At 47.7% G+C, this 17,594-nt stretch overlaps 1 protein-coding gene across 4 annotated transcripts in view; it reads right to left on the bottom strand.

The window, feature by feature from the left end:
- Positions 1–2,187: 2,187 nt before the first annotated feature.
- PTPN14 (protein tyrosine phosphatase non-receptor type 14) overlaps positions 2,188–17,594 on the bottom strand; it is a 161,996-nt gene continuing 146,589 nt past the window's right edge. For all 4 annotated transcript variants that reach the window (XM_074351815.1, XM_074351816.1, XM_074351817.1 and 1 more), the window contains 2 exons: positions 14,505–14,668; positions 2,188–9,959 (listed from right to left, as the gene is read on the bottom strand). In XM_074351815.1, coding sequence (XP_074207916.1) covers positions 9,831–9,959; positions 14,505–14,668 — 293 coding nt within the window. In that variant the 3' untranslated portion in view covers positions 2,188–9,830. The remainder of the gene's footprint in view (positions 9,960–14,504; positions 14,669–17,594) is intronic.

Here is a 17,594-nt window from a genome sequence, read left to right as displayed (position 1 = left end):
AAGGTTGTGTGGGTCCTTCCCTTGTGGCTAGCTGACTATGTGAGAGGTCTTGTAGGCTTGGTTGGCTCCTAGCCCAGGAGGTTGCCAGGCCCCGCCTTGTGTGGATGCTGCTGGTTAGCGGGGCCTGGTCACGAGGCGGCTGGCTGCAGAACCCCGGGGAGCCCAGGCTGGCTCACTGGTGGGCGGAGTCAGTGTTCAGAAGACTTCAGGGCAATTGTCTGCCCATTGGTGGGTGAAGCTGGGCCCTGGAGTTAGTGCCAGAATACCAGCAGGCAGAGCTGGGTCCTGGAGTTTGGCTGCAGGGCCCAGGGATCCCAGAGCTGGTGTCAGGAGAGACTGGTTCCAGACACAGTTGGGTATGGGGTCTGGGGTGTCCCAAAGCTTGCACTGGCCTGCTAGTGATCAGGGCTGGGCCCCAGCTGGCCCCTCGGTAGAGTCTGGCCTGGGTCCACAGGCTGCAGGATTGTGGTGGTCTTCTGTCGGCCCCCTGCAGGGTGAGGCTGGTCTAGAGGCTAGTGGAGGCTTCATGGGGGGCAGGGCCAGTGCTTGCCCACTGGTGGGGAGAGCTGGGTCCTGGTCCTCTGGTGGGCAGGGCCCCTATCTAAACTGTGTCTAGAGGCTGGCTGCAGGCTCAGGAAGTCTGTAGGCAGCCTGTCTGCTGGTGGGTGGAGCTGTGTCCCTTCCCAGTTAGTTGTCTGGCCTGAGGCGTCCCGACATTGGCGCCTACAGGCTCAACAGGCCTCACCAGCGCTAGGGCCAGGGCTTCTGGCTCTAGAAGGAGGCCCCCACGATGGCACCCACCCCAGGGGCCGCATGGAGGAACACTCCCCAGTATAGCTGCCGCCAGCGTCTGTGTCCCCAGGGTGAGCTGCAGGTACCCCCACCTCTCTGGGAGATTCCCCAGGACCAGCAGGCAGGTTGGCCCAGGCTCCTGTCAAATGGCTGCTCTTGCCCTGGGCCCCGGTGCGTGGGAGACTTTGTGTGCGCCCTTCAAGAATGAAGTCTCTATTTCCCCCCAGTCCTGTTGGGCTCCCCAAATTAAGCCCCTCTGGCTTTCAAAGCCAAATGCTCTGGGGGCTTGTCTTCCTAGTGCAGGGCTCCCAGGCTGGCTGGAGAGCCCAGCGTGGGGCTCAGACCCCCCACTCCTCTGGGAAAACCGCTGTAATTATTCTCCAGGGTTTGGCCCCCCCCCGGGGGAGGGGGGACAGATATGGAATTTGATTCTGTCTCGAGTCTGCCCCTCCTACCTGTGTCATCGTGCTTCCTTCTTTAAGCCTTTAGTTGTACAAGAGCTTCTCTGGTAGGTTCTGGTCTTCCTCCTCAGTGGTGGGTCTGCAGCTGTTGGGATTTTGGTGTGCTCGTGGGAGGAGGTGGCTCAGGGTCTTTTTACCCCGCCATCTTGCTGGGATCTCTTATCTTTTTTTTTTCCAAACATGATGTAGCTTTTCTTTCCAAAACTCTAATTGTTTTGTTGCCACAGTCAGCTTCCACACAGAATGATGTATGTGTCTGCTTGCCGTGCCCTCACCCAGCGTGGCTTACAGTGGTCTCGTCTTCCTGCTGCGAAGCAGGCTGGGACCCCTGGTAGGCGAATGACTCTCTGGATAGTGAGTGGTAGAGTTGAAAGCGGGTTACTCGCTGGAGTGGTTCTATTGTTCCGTTACTCATCAAAGAGACGTGAAGGAAGGGTCCACCTTCCTCACCAGGGGTTCACTGTGTGTGTCTGTGGCAGTGGATTGCCTGAAAATACAAGGCAGGGCAGCCCCCTTTAAACCTAGAGATGAGTTGTGCTGTTAGTAAAGTTGAAAGATAGAAACGAGAATTGGGGTCTTCTAGAGCCGCCCTGTTCCTATCTTTTCTGAGTCAACAGTTCGGGGTCTGAATAAATGACAGCTGGGGGAAGGGACGCGGCATTTCACCGCAGCTGTGAGAGAGCTCCGTGTCTCCCCTCTTTGCTCCATCTGCCTCGCCATCAGCCCTTTCAGGGTTTTCTAACCATGACGACTTTGGAATTCTTCAGTGTAATCAAGCTGTACAGGAAGGAAAAGTGAGTAGAAAGAATTGGGCTTTAAAGAAGTGAAAAAGCAGATTTTTCTCAGGCACGTTTACCTATGAAAACAGTCCTAAAAGTAAGAGGGAAGATGCTTTCAAAAAAATGCAAACATACATACTACAGAAAAGATTCAGTGGTTTTCTCTGAAAAAAAAAAAAAAAAGTTTATTGCATTTGGAAGTCAATAGATATCTTTTACAAAAAGGTTAGCATAAAGATCTCACATTTGTAAAGGCACGTAGGAAACATTTTACAGCAAGGACAAGGGCGGTGAGAACACAGACATATAACTAGGACCAATATATCTAAAGACTTTATAAAAACAGAAACAGTGCAAAAATACTGTCAAAAGTCAGTTTCATACACCTCATAATTGTGTATAAAACTGGCAAGCATAAGCTTATTTACTGATATGGAAAAGCACATAGAACAGCATGCATAGTTTTATTTAAGGCTTTTAATACTAAATTGAGAGGGAGTTTATACGAAAATAACAGTGACGTGAATATGAATAAATCACTCCCCAGCTTAGGGAATGTCCTATAAATGTCTCACTCCCTCTCTCCCCTTACAACTAGTCTGTAGTAAAGAGACTGGACTTCCTTCTTGCAAGGTAGCAAGGGGCCACCCTGGGAGGAAGGAGGTGGTCTCAGGATCGCAAGTCCCAGTCTGGAATGCATTTCTCATAGCAACACTATGATAGCAGTTAAATGTCCAGGTCAGTGCGTGACTGCCAGCCAGGTCGGGCTGGTCCAGCCATGTCGGACGTCAGAAGCTTCTGTGGGCTGACCCAAGAACCTTAAGAACAAACTGGTTTCTCAGTTAAGGACTTGTCTATACATCCGAAATGAAACCTCTCAATTGTCAGTTGGTTTGAATGATACCACAGTTCACAACATTTTATAAAGCACAAACCAAGGAAAGCATCAGAATACTCAAGTAGCAGGACAACTGCCCGGTGAAACAAAATCGATTAGCCTGTTACTGGAAGTAACACAAGTTGCATAAGGTTATACATTGAATAGTCATCTGCATATGTAACCCTTTTTCTTTTTCCGTGTATGCATCCGCAGGCAAGCTGGCAGGCTACCGAAGGAACAAAGGACACATATAGGAAGTCATCTCTGATGAAGAGTAACTCTACTTTTGAAACGGTAAGGTTCACAGATTTTTAAGATTCCAGACCGGCAAGAAAGTTCAAAGGAAATTGCAGTAACACTTTACAGTGTTCATACCGAAAAAAAGAAAATGGCTCCGAAGTACAGCTTTCAAGTCTAAGCTGAAGGTATGTATGAGCTAACACTGCAGGGGTGGGGGGGGAGGGGGGCCCTGAGAAGGGATGAGAGCGCCTGGCACGTCTGCTCTGAGAGCCAGCCCAACCCAGCTCAAAGCAGGATTCCTGAGATTTTAGCAAAACAGTTCCACCCCAAGGCACAAAAAGAGCCCCAGTCGAGTGTTCTCAGCTTTGTCCTCGAAACCGCGGTCAGGGGAGGTGGCATCTGTGTTTCCCTGGAGGAGCAGGTTGGGGAGAAAGAATAGGATACGTCGCAGATTGGATGGACCGCGCAGCCTGCCCCTCCCTAGGCAGCAGAGAAAGGACCACAAGGGAATCTGAATGTTCCTGGGGAGCCCAGAGCTTCAGCCATTTCTCCAGATTGGCCAGAATAGAGGGGATGATGAAGGCAACAAGGTCGGCAGGAAGAAGCTCGGAATAAATTAACCTGACTCCACGTGTCATTATGCCAAGTGCAGCCACTGTGGCCCCACGGAAGCTCACCTTGATGTAAGTCTGAAGCACTGCCACCATCACTGGCGCACAGGACTGACAGTCCAATCCAGCTTTTCTTTGATTCCTTTTAGTGCCAAGTGATGTCTATCACTGAGGGGGAAAAAAGAGTGGTCAGGCCAGCTCCCTGGTTGCACCCAGCTCTTTTCTTCCTGGTTATGTCCATTGGCCCGAATTTTACTCCTTTTAACTATATAAATGCCCAGATTTTATTTTTTGAATATATGGAAGGTTTTCAAAATTAAAATGCGATTTCCTAATTACATCATTTGGAGAGATTTAAGAGAGTGATTCCCTGCGATTAGATTCATCTGTTTTGTAAGGGGTTGCACTAAAAGGGTAAAGAAAAGGTGGGCTGTCCAGAGCTGACCCCATAAAGCAAAACAAAAAGGAAAGGCTAGCACAGCCCTAAGTAAATGAGGTGCTCTTGGAAAGAAGAAGGTGATATCACAAAGTAGTCCCAGCGGTGCCTCCAAGTGAGACAAGGGACTGCAGTCACCGTGCTGGCATCTTCCCAGTTCGTGCCCTGATTATAAACACAACGTGCTAGGACACGGGACACACTCGGCAGCCCCCAGGGGCCCAGGAGAGACACGGTCCAGGTGCACAGGAGCTGTGACTGCAAACTCCGGAGCCACGGGGAGGAGCAAAACCTTCTGCTAATAAGGCTGCAAGGAAAGGACGGGCCACCAGCTGGCGAGGGGAGATGGTTTTCCTGAGCAGTGAAGCTTGGCAGGCATCAGAGTCCAAGATAATGACCGAGATCTCCCCGCAACTATGAGGACGCAGTTTAAAACGATGAGCAAGGGCGAAACAGAGCTCCCCACAGCAGCCCAGTCCTCCCTAGGAGTGCCACCTGGTGGTCTCCATCCCCCCAGCCTTACAGAAAGGGAAAGAGCTCAGAAAATTGTGACTCAATGAACTTTTTGACAGCAACTTCAGGGCTGATCTAAAAACCTTCCTCTTCCTACTTATAGCTCTTCTCCAAGCAAGCTGATGGCATTTTGGGGGAAGAAGGATCTTGCTGGCCCAGAGCGTGGCAGGAGGAAGGGTGACTTTCTGTATAGATGCTGCACATCAGCTGTTGCCCTCCTGCCTTAAAACGTCCTTGAATGTATTTTTTAAATGGGAAGGCTGACCAAGCTCAGAGCCGTAGCCACAGGTGCACATCCTCTTTTTTTTTTTTTTTCATTATACCAAACAACAATAAATTGCGCAGTCCTGTGAAATCAGTCGATGCCGGATATTCAGTGCTAGGCTCAGGGACATTTTCATTTCAAACTTTTTAGTTTGGCCTTGAGGAAGAAGATGCAGCTGTATTAAGTAGGAAAAGATAAGGCAGTCGGCTGGATAAAAACACTCATCTGAGTTTCTAAGGGAAACGCAAAAGCCGAGAGCAGGCAGGAGAAAGATACAGTGTTGGGCCAGCAGGCCAGTGAGTTTCTCAGGACCCCGTGAAGAACAGTGAATTTGGGGAGCAACACAGAATCTGGATGCGCCTGCACACTTCTCCCAGGCGTGTTGCTGGTGCTCTCAACGGCGGCATCAGCAAGCTCTTTTGCCCCCAGATGTCTTAGCAACTGAAGCAAAGTCAAGAACCATTCTGCTTCCTTGCTCCTGGGTCACACATAATTTAACATCTAGGGCCAACTAGGATTCTTTCAACTCTACAGGGCCAACTGATTTGTCACCCATAAAGCTGAAGACCAACGGAAAATGTGTGCCATCTCCATGAAAACCCCAAACTTCTCTGATTGGAAACAGTGCTAGATGAGTTGTTAACTTGGCTCATGAAGAAATTACTACAAAAGAGCATGACAAACGCCTGATAAAATCCACAGGCAAGGAAATAAAAGACAGCAGCAGAAAATATCTTTGGAGAAACATGAGGACACTAACGTCCCACAAAAAGCCACCTTTTAGCCCAACAGTGACTACTTGGTACTTTTGGAAATTTCTTACTCTGGGATCCTGACAATTATTTCCATGGAGGAAGAATGAAGGGTAAATTAACACTAAGATGGTTCCAACCCAAACCCCAGCTCTTGAGTCTAAGCTCCCAGGCGTACACCTTAGAAGGTCCCTGCACTTGTCCCACGCCGACCTCAAGTGATGGACCTATCTCCCCCAAAAGAAAATCAGTAACTGTACCTGCTTTCTCCATCACACACACCAATGAAAGTCGGGGAGGGAGGTTCCAAAGCACATGCTGCTTTGTGACTCCAGGCCTTTGGGCCCACACGTCATGTTCCATAACCGCTGGGCTGAGGTCAGCTAATACAGACCATCCATCAAGAAAGGACGTCAGCTGAGAGCCCCATAGTGGTGTGCCTGATGGCCAGCCCTGCCTCCAAGAATCCAGAGTGTACTAACATCTCTGCCAAGAGTGACTCCGAGCTCCGGGAGACAGCCCACTGGCCTGGTAAGGCAAGGGTCGCTGCAGCCAGGCAACAGGGTCACAGAAAGAGCCCAGGCGCCCGCTGCACACGCTTTCATGTTCATTAGCGCTTGTTTGCAGAAATGACATATGATGCATTGGGATCCACACTAATCAGGGGGAAGAAACAAACTGAACTTAATTAGGTTGAGCGATGTGAATTTTCTGCCCTTGTGAATGAAATATGGTCCAAATATCAGTTTCATATGGGTCAACCTATATTAGCTGGAAAAGATAAGGAAAGTAGGCAGCTGGGTAATGTGACTCACGCTACCCACTGGTGCTTTATCACTGAACCGCGGATGCTAAGTGTAGGCAGGAGCAAGGTTACGTGCGCACTAGGCAAGCCAGGGGCAGGTCCCGCATGACCTCTCCCGGCAGAGCCCACAGCAGACCCTCCTCTATCCAGACTGATGGAAGAAGGGGCCAGAGATGGCCGAGGGACATGGAGGCAAACGACGACTAGTTAGTTACAGTCAAAACAGTTCCTCTTCTCCATGCAGAACCACAAAAGTTGTAGAAGTAAAACTCTCTCAGCTTAGAGCTCTTGGAAGTTTATTACTCAAACCACTCCACGTGGAGATGTTCTCCACTTCCCTCCAACTGGGGAGAGGAACTCATCCCCTCTCCTGTAAAGGAATCACTATCTGACAATCCTCCCTAATGCAGCCAAACCCCTCTTGGCTTCCTATCCAGGGAAAGAAATGGGTATAAATGTAAATGCTACTGAAAGGCAAAAGGCGGGAAAGGCAATGTCCCCTCAGAGCCAGTAAAGCACAGCAGGAGACACAATGGGCTATGCCAGCAGGCTCGGCTCAAGGATGAAGACATCAAACTCGGCCCCCCTGGTCCAGCGACCACAGTAAACAAGGAGGAACACCGGGTCCCTATATCCAAATGAGAGCGGAAGAAAGAAACAAAACATTTCAACTGGGAAACTTCACAACCAGAAGCCTGAAAGTGTTGAATGGCTCTGTTATGAGATGGTTTCTTTTTTTTTCCCCCTCTCTCCTTTTTGATTTTCTCCCTTCAAATCTAAACCGCAGCAACAGACCCCGACAGCTCCAGCTTCAGGCCTGATGCATCATCAGGAACTCATTCCAAAAGCTCTAACTAGATAACTAATTTAATACACTTTGCTTCAAGGTTTATTCCTTGGCTTGCTTCCCAGATATAAAGCATCTCTAGGCAATTATTATGCAGATGCCGCTGAAAAGACTTTAAATGGCTGCTGCCAATTTAACAGGAGATATGTCGGCATTTACTGGAGATGTGAAAAGGGAGGCAAAATGGGCCAAAGGACCAAAAGCATTTGTTTTTGAAAACGAAATGTGTGGAATAACTTTTAAATGTTTTCCTTTGAGTTTCAATATAAACTTTGGCTAGGAAATTGGATACTGAACCCACTTCTTCTCTGCATTTTGTGCATTTGTGAATATTCCCATAGCACAAAGCAACAACAGCGGATGAACTGAAAGGAGCGCGGTGAGGGATGAGCTCAGAGAGACAACAATCTGCACACCGCCCACACGAGACATGGTAACAGAGCCCATGCTGGGGCCTAAGAGACGAAAGAGAAACACTCATGTTGTTCATCAAACAATAAACCCATAACTGCAGACCAACTGTTCAAACATCCCTAACAGCAGAATGTCCCAAGGATGGAAAGTCTCGACGGAAAGGAAACAGATACCTCTTTGCTTGTTGATCCAAGTTGTAAGCGTCTCCTCATGAGGGTGATGAGCTCTGATCCACTGAAAATACACATCATACCAATGGTTTCTTTTTCAGATCATACACCAAAACTTCTGGAATCTACGGAGCTCAGCTGACATTCTTTCTACTCCTTGACGAAGGAGGCCCTGCATCGCCAGATACTCTGAATACAGAACCACTGCCGTAACACCTGGCCAGATGTGAACCCGAGTTCATTCATATTCCAAAGTAGTTCTTCAGGAACCTGCTTTCATACCTGTGTGTATTGGTATGGGGTGACCAGAAGTCCCAAGGCACACTCTTTCTGGTTGATTGGATGCCAGTCTTTCTTTGCATTTGCAGCCCGGGAGAGAAGAACAAAAGGCAGCAGTGGAGGAAGGCATCGTGGCAAAGGTCAATTCTGAGAACGAAACCATAATTTAAAAGCTGCATCAAGAAAAACTACACAGGAGAGAGAAAATTTTTTCCAAAATTCAGCAAGAGGAAAACTATGTGGAACATGATTCATTGTGTACTAACCCACGAGATTCAGGAGGACAGTGAACAATGAAGACACAGAAAGAGACAAACTAAGAGGTGAGCTTCAAACTGGCAGTGGTTCACACCACAGCGGACCCGAGAGTGGGCGGTGTGGGGGAAAGGAAAGCAGCGGAGGCCTTTGTGAAAAACACACCCACCAGCTTTCATCGGATGGGCCAAGTTTGGACCACAGGGTCCCGAGCGGGCTTGGTTCTGTGCCTTCGGGCCCAGCGCTGGAGACGCTAACGACACAGTGGGAGTCACACCTGCCACCTGAGTGCCAAACAGCCCCCACACAGCAGCTTTCCCAGCTGCCTCCTCTGCAGCCTTTCCAGTGACTCAGTGACTGATGAGAAGACAGAAAGCAGCCAGCATCTTGATCTTCAGACCCTCGTCCACACACACATCATACTTAAACAAGAAACGCTATCAAGGGCCTGCCTGTCTCCTTTCTCTTCCCGCTCTGGTCTGGTCCATCAGGCAAGAGGCCTAGCTGCACAGATGGCCTGGCCCAGGGCCTCAGAGGCCACCAGACTAGAGCCCACTGAGCAAACAGGGAGAAGCAGCAGACAGCACGGGTGTGACATCCAGCAGGGACGCGGGTTCCGGAGCCCAGAGCAGGGGTGGATGGGAAAGACACCACACGGAGCCCTCGTTCAGCCTGGGTGATGGCACTTAGAGCATCGGGAAGGGAGCATTTCCTCCAGCCGTTCCAGTCCTTAACTCAAGCCTAGGAGGGAAAAAGAGACTACAGAGGGTGAGGGCAGAAAGGGAGGGAGGGAACTGTCTGTCAGGCCTCAGGCGCCCCCAGATGTAAGAGAAAAGTGTTGTTCTTTGGCTTCGGGAAAGGGTCTTAGACCTTATCTTCCCACTTTAGGATGAAATTTTCTTGCCGTCTTTGACTTGGATGTGAGCAATTAGGCTGATGAATTTCAGGATTGGTTAGAAATCCAGCTGCAGCTTCACTAGAGATGTGTTCCTTTATGTCTCAGTCTCCCAAACGATCTACCAGGCAACCCTACCCGCTGACGTTACAATGCAGATCAGTCAAAATGTGGTTCAAATGAAAAGTACTGTTATTACTGTGAAAACTGCATTATGAGGATTCACAAAAGTTATTCCAAAGGGGGAAAAATAAATTATCTCATATAAAATAATACATGATGTCTGTGAATGATCCTGACTCCCGTCCTCAGGGAGCCCAGGCATGCCTGCTCCGGCCATCCGCGCCCTGCGGCGGGAGCGGATGTTGTCTGGAGGTGCTTCCCAACCGAGAAGCAAGATGGAGCTGGGTCCCTCTTCCAGGTGCCGACTCGGGGGTTAAATGAGTCTGGAGTTTTGGAGGAACTGGATGAGGACCTGGTAGACAAACTTGTACTGTGCGATGGTCTGGATCATGAACATCCTCTGCTCCCTGAGGAGCCTCAGCATCATGGGTACTTCCACCTTCTGCAAGAGAACAGAAGAAGGTCCTGAGACGGGCACTCCCCTTTGCTCCCTCCTCACTCCTCCATCCGGGAACCATTCACTCACTAGCCCCGTGCAGGTGCAGGGGAAAACCAAGGACAAGCAAAGACCATCCTGGTGACCAGAGAAGCTGGTTGTCATGTACCACTGGCATGACATTTTAAATCCAGACCAGTCTGTTAGAGGAAACCTAGAGGCTGGAGCTAAACCCAGTGGGTACTCTCAATATTACCACAGCCCAATGGTAGGACTGAAGCCATATCTGGGTCTTGGTTTCATCTGTAAAATAAGGATGGATAATGATGCCTCCCTCTGATGGCCATGTGGCCCTGGCCAAGTTAATGACATTCCTCAATGAGAAGATGATGTGATAAGCAGTACCCACCTCACAGGATCAAATGAAGAAATGCATGTCAAGTATTCAGCACAGTGTCTGGCACACAGTGAGCTTTGTAAAGACTGCTCACTATTTCATTGATATTAATGAGAAGAGAACACTCATGCTCATCCTGATACCTCGCAGGATCGTGGGCAGAAAGGAGATAATTTACTTGGAAACATTTAAAACATCAGAGCACAATCTCTGGCCACATCTGGGGTGAAAACCTTTAAAAATATCTCGAGTTTTAAATGAGGTTGCCTATGTGTAGATTGAGAATCTCCAATAGAATGGAATTAATATGATAGATCATTGGTGTTTAAGCAGAATAGAGGGCGCCCTGGTGTCCTCACTCAGGTGACCTCCACCCTCCTGGACCAGCCGGGGCAGAAGTACCATGGAGTCAACGGTACCATCACGGCCTCAGCACTCCTCTCCTACTCCGGGAGCCCCTACCCCAGGCAGAAGGCCAAACCCATGAAGTCGTCAAGAACTGAGCAAGCGTTGGAAGTAACATAATAAAAACTCAGCTCTCTGCCTTTTCTTGTTTAACTCTCAAAAGTCATTTCAGCTAGTTCCAAACTCGACATAGCTCCAGTACCACACGGGCCGTCCCCTTTAGCTGATCTTCTCCAAAACACATACCACAGATTTAAAAGGGACAAGTCCTTGGTAATAAAAAAGAGAAAAAGGCATGTGAATCCTCAACCTGTTAGTCAAAATACAGAGCCCAGACCATAAGCTTCTGACGTTCACTAGTGGCTCTTGGCCTAAGTACTTCCGAGCGGCCGCGCTCCCACAATACGCAACACAGAGCACCTGATAGTGAGCTTGGTTAACAGGTAAGGTGAGCATCACTCGGTGTCGCGCACTGAAGGTACAAGGATAGAATGCGGCTGTTCCTACCTCATACCCATCAAAGGCTTTGACAAGAGAGGCACACGACAGTTAAGAGCTCATCTACCTGTGCCTCAGTTTCTCTTCAGGGGATAAAGGTGCTACCTGGACCTCTCTCATTAGGTCACTGTGCCGGCTACCGGAGCTGTGCTGCACATGGTAAACACTAAACACGGGTTAGCTGTAGCTGTTATAATATTTTCATTCTTGTCATCATCGCCACCATCTCTGCCACCCCCCTCCACCACCACCACCATCACGATCACCACCCTCTCAACAGCCTGTGAGACTCAGCCCCAAGGACAATAGATCGGCTGCCAAGGGCAGACTGGAGACAAGACAAAGGAGGTTGCCCTAGTCCTCAATGAAAGAGGCCCAGGTGCCTTGAAGATTCACCCCCACGGGCTCTGCTGCCCAGTGTCCCTAGCCCAAGGAACGAGGAGGCAGCTGACGCTTGCTCGGTCCTGCCTAGAAGACACCTTCTCCCCTCTGCTCTGTGATGGGGGGGTAACTACCTCAGCCAAGCGGCGAGAGCAAGACGTCTTGCTCCTTGGCTAGTGAGGACCTGACCTCTTGTAATTTAGCTGATCTGGGACAGGCGGCCGAGGGAGTTATCACAAGCCATGAAATTGTGCTTTCTGAAAAAAATATACAGGCGTTAAAATGTCACAGATAACAGTCAGTGACCCAAAGCGACAGGCCACAAAGAGGTTTCTCAGGGCAGCCGGGAGAGGCCCCTCCAGCTCCTCCCTCACAGCTGCCCGCCCTCACGGTAAGCATCTTTGCTCCAGGAAAAAGAAAAGGCATTTCACTGACCAAATTAACACTCTGTGGATTACAGACTAAAACATAACATATCCTAAATCCAGAAGTCATGGAAAGAAGACAGGAAAGTTGAAACGAGAAAAATGGGACACCCAATATCACATTTTAGCAAAATCTTTGGTTTGAAAAACAAACAAACATGGTTCCACTCTTCTGTTAAAATAAGGGTTTGGATTTGACTAGCCAGGCCAAAAGCCCAACAAGTAGAGAACTTTTTTCTCCATAACCATCTACCAGCAGCAGTCACGGGGAGACGGGACAGATGAGGTCGGCTGTGTTTGTGCTGGGGGAGGGAGTGGAAGCACAAGTCATCTTGCTATCTCTGAGTATCAGTGGGGACAGGAGTCCTTTTTGGACTGACCTCATTCCCATAGAGAATGTTCTGGCATGCAACTGGGCATCGAGGACATCTGCTGTGTCTGGACACACGACAGAGAACTTTATCCCCATGCCCCACCCCAAGCCCTCCACCAGGTCTGTGTGAGGCCCTGACGGCCAAACCCCTCGCTCCGCACCAGGCTGGCTCTGACAGGTGGTGTTGGGTTCTCCCGGGCCAAGAGCATCTGGTGATCAGTGAGCCTTCATGTCATCACACTACGGAGGCTCAGCATTGGATGGGTCTCCAAAGAGCTCAGAACAGAGTCCTTCATTTCAGATGAGACAGACAGAATAGCTTCTCAAGTTGAAGAGGAGGAAGGGGGAGCAGAGGAAGCGCACGGGGAATGCAGAGAAGAAGGGGGGTTTGGGGCGCAAAGTGGTACGAAGGGGAGGAAAGTGGGGAGGGGGTAACAGGGCCCTTCTTCCTCCCCTGGGAGCTCGGATACACTTGAGCCGCATGTCCCCTGCTTCCACTTCATCTCAGTCCATCCTCCCAGCACTGAGTGGATCCTGGGACCCAGTGGCAAGCTATTCACTCTACTAGAAACTTCTAGACTTCTCATAGTGACAGGGAAGCAAACAAGAAACCTCACGTGGGACAAAAGGATAAAAACTCATAGATGATGCGATTTCTGTTATGTAGTCTCAGCTGATACCACGTTGGGCATTTTGCTCCTGGACAGGACAGTGTTTGGTTTGTGTGAACCACAGGCCACATCTGATGTAACCCCTCTCCTGCTCTGCAGTGGCGCCAACACTGGGACAGGTACAGGCTGAAAGTCTCCACAATTAACTCTGTAGGCAAGGAACCTAAAAATCCTTTGAACATTTTTCAACTTGGCATTCGTTCTTTCCCTAGAATTTTAATATAACAAACTTTAGGGAACAATGTTTAATCTGATTTTTAAACCACTGATGCTGCTGAGTAAATACGTATGTACATTGCTATGTAAATTCCTTCACAGTTTGCACATTATACTGTTTCCCTGATTTTAAAACTATGGAAAAAACAAACAAACAAACAAACACAAACTCTCGAGACACTTCAGAAATTTCCTTTGGTTCTCCAAGCTGGACCTTTCGGAAACGGAACCAACAAACGGCGTGTGGAGGCAGAATGAAGAGAGGAAACAATTCAGGGCCAGAAGGTAGAAGACCTCACTGCAGACCTCGGCCGCCTGGCACTGGACAGGTCACTAACTGTATCCTCATCTGTAGAGCAGGGGAGCTGGACACGTGCTGTTAGTTGGGCTTAGCTGAAGAACCCAACTAAGGGGGGAAAAAAAGTGAATACCATTTGAAACCCCTAAGGCCCATGGGTATAGAAGGCAGAAGAATTCTTTGTTAGCCTCTGCTTGCTGTTTGTCTCATCTCCACAGACTCAGAGGCCCTGGAGTGTAACCCGCTGACCCACAGCAGGAAGGGAACACCAGGCCCGTGGGGGTGCAAAGTCGCTGCAGCCCGTGTCTACAGGGGCGGAGCTGGGCGTCCTGCCCCGGGAAAGGTGGGCCTCGTATGTGCCCAAAGATTATCTACCCTGCCCGGCTCCACCACACCACTGCCAGTCGAGACAAGAGCCGACAGCCCCCTCTCAACGAAACCTCCCTTTGAAGAATGAAAAACATTTTTAAAGTAGACACGCTTTCCCATAGGAGTTAGGTCAAAACACATCCCAGAAATGCAAGACGCATATAAACTATACACAACCAAATAACCCACTGTGTGAAACTACCCACAATAAAACCAGACTGTCCACAAAACACAGCAGACTTCTGGAAGTCGGTGCCAGCTAAGATCAGATTTTCTAAACGTTTCCTTTCACGCATTTTTCAATACTGCTTCTCTGTTATCTGGTTCTCCACCCAGAGCAGTGAAAGGCTAAAGATAAGAAGGCTGTAAGTATCAGAGTCCAACTAGGAATCATGGGTCTGGAAAACCCTTGTCAGGAAGAGAGGAAATTAAGCCCTGGAAATGGACACAGGTGAAGGTTTGGCCACGGTGTAGACTGGCCCCCAAGGTGGAGTATTCAGAAGCCCAGAATGACTCACTTCGTTATGCTCCAGGCAGTAGATCATCAGCTCGGAGAGGATGACCACGCCGGTCCTCCCCACCCCGGCACTGCAGTGGACCACGATGGGAGGGTGCCGGCTGTGGGTGCCTTCCAGCATGCTGTTGGTATGGCGACGGACTGACTGGATCTCCTCCAAGTAGGCTGCAAGACAGAATACAAATCTTGTCACCGAAGTCCTACATGGCTTTGCATATAATTGAGAGGGGAAAAAAAAAAACTGACAGTGAATTTTTTTTTTTATAAGTGACAATAATTTACAGTCCTTACAAGACACTAATTATTTGGCTGGTACCCACTGTATAGTCCTGGATCCAGAAAGGACCAGCTGGGAGTCAATTAGTCCATGGGAGAATTTGTTCTTTAAATTAAATAGTTCTTTTTTAAAAATTCAATTCTGTTTTCCCCTCTGCAAATCCCAGAGTCCCCCAAGCAGATGATTCTCGACATTACTTACAGCAATTCCTACTATTAACAGACTGGGATCGGAACAGCAGTTAGGTCCCCTTGAAACGCCCGCCTGTCAGAGCCAATTTCTGGCGGGAAGAGCATCCACCTGCCCTTTCTTCCTGCCCCGCAGTGAATGAGTGAATGTCAACTGAGGCTTGACTTCACTTTTCGATTTTAAAATAGGCTTTGGGGGCCTGGTTTTCAGCTCGGATCCCACCTGATTATGTGAGGAGCTCAAGGTAGCCCCCTCACCCCTACTTCTTGGAGGCAATACGTGTGTGGGCTGGAAGGGTCGTCCCCTCTCCCCCATCCCTTCCAATATCTGCCTAGCCCTGACCATTCACTACTCCAATTGGGCACAAATGAAAAATAGCTCACTATACACTTTAAAGACTTTCCCCCCCATGATCGTGAAAAAAAGGAAACGTATATAAATACAATCCTCAAATAGTCCAAGAGACAGAAAAAGTCAATTAATACTTGAGATTTTATAGTAGCTGGTTCAGGGGAGAAGCAGATTTGAAGGTTCTTGATACTCAGAAAATCTCATCCCAATGCAGCAGCATAAAACAGAATGAGAAGCAAAGCTCAAACTGCTGTAGAGAAAAGACTGCATTCGAACCACTCCAGTCCCTGAAAAGCACCTATTTACACACAATGAATAAGAACCCCTATTTTCATTTAAAACCTTATTTACTTAGTAATCTGAAGCGGTTTATACAAATAAATACTAACTACCACCACCAATGTAAAATGAGGTAGAACGAAGCAAAAGAGGTGAACAGTGTGAGGTGACTATTGAGATAAAGTGATTGCTGTTGGTACCAACACGAGCTAAATACTGAGCAGGGAATTCCCTTCACAATTTCTTCCCAAAGGGGAAAAGATATTAAGTGACATTCTCTGACAACAGGCAATGTTCACATACAAGAGACAAGGGTTTTTGGTGCTAAATTTAACAAAGTAAAAGGAACATTGATCAATAAAGCAGATGCCACCATCAAATGGAATTTCCTAAGACACAGAGAAACTGGATTTAAATGGATGCTTTCTCCAGCAATCATATCAATAAAGTTCCTTAAGCTGTAACTTAGTGAAGACTTGTGGAGGCTGGAAGACAGTTTGACCCAGGTCCTCTGCATCCAGGTAAAATCTAATTTAAACACAGGCAAAAATCTTTTAAAATTCTTTAAAATGTCAAGAGCCAACAACCTTAAGACCCTGCTCAGCACACTTGTCCTGAGTTTTTTGGAAACGTAATAAATGTATACTGTTTAAAAATATTCTCAATATTTTTCAGTAACTCAGAGTGGCCTTCCTCAAACTGGTTTTGATTTTAAAGATTTGATTATAATTTTAACCATCTTATAATGCAGTCTTTTATCAGAGCTGTTAGCCAATCATCAAATGGATCTACTTTCATTGTTTCCATTTTCTGAGTCTTGCTTGTAATAAAGCAATTAGCAAAAGATTGCCAGAAAGGAATAAAAAGAACACTGTTATGAGGAAAGAAGGTTCTGCAGAGGTCACTGTGCTCCTTATTCATATTTTGAGCTACAGGTAACTGACCTCAGGCAAACCACTAACCCATTCTAGATCTGATTCCAATCATCTTTTTTATTTTCGGTGTCCAACTCTTCCAAGTACCGTCATCACTTTAATGGGAAATGGAATACCCACAATGATGAATTAAGTCCGCATCAAAAATCTTTCCGTTGGAACTTGCAAAATGGTACTTTCATGTATCTGAAAACCTATTCTCTCTCTCCTCCCCCCATCCCTCCTATTCTAAATGCATATAAAAATAAAATCAAGGTTTTGACTTTCTCCAACATCCTCCCTGCATGGTGGTCACAGGTGTTCTGCCTGCTGGAGAGTCAACAACACAGCAGGTATCATAAATCTGCAGGGAATCCTTGGGCCTCCTTCCTAGCTGTGCAAGGAAGGAATGGGGTTTCCCACAAGTGCTGGTCGTTTAGGCAAGTCTGTGAAAAGGAAGGGGGCGCTGCAGTGGAAGGTAGATGACAGCATCAGATCTGCTGGACCTGCCTTCCTCATGAGACCTCAGGTGCCTTTGAAATGAAGACTGTTTCATCTCTGCCTGCATTCTAAGAGCCTGACTCGGTGCCTGGTATGTGGTGGGCACACACCCAGTTTTTGGCCTTTGTTCAAGTAAAGTACTACATACAATCTGGGTGAATTTTTATGTAAGATAACCATATCTTGAGAAAAAAATTAATGAATCCAGAAATGTAGTTTCAAATACTACAAGTTGATTTCAGTGATTTTTAGTGTCTTTAATCATAGGTATGAGAAGATACTGATTGGGACTTACTGCTGTGGGAGATACAGGGCTTCTGAGATATGAACCTCCATGAGAAATTTTTTAAGTTTTTTTTTAATTTTAACTTTTTTGCTGATTTTTTTTATTGTGGTAAAATACACATAACATAAAATTGACCATTTTAATTATTTTAAGTGCATGTTACGTTAAGTGTACATTAAGTACACAGTGACATTAAGTATATTCACAGTGTTGTGCAATCACCACTATCCACCTCGAGAACTTTTTCATGGTCCCAAACAGAAACTGTATCCATCAAATAATAACTTCCTATTC

Source organism: Camelus bactrianus, chromosome 23 (assembly GCF_048773025.1).
Source record: "Camelus bactrianus isolate YW-2024 breed Bactrian camel chromosome 23, ASM4877302v1, whole genome shotgun sequence".
Taxonomy (NCBI): Eukaryota; Metazoa; Chordata; class Mammalia; order Artiodactyla; family Camelidae; genus Camelus; species Camelus bactrianus.
The sequence above is the reverse complement of the archived record's forward strand: the minus strand, read 5'-3'. Positions and strand labels throughout refer to the sequence as shown.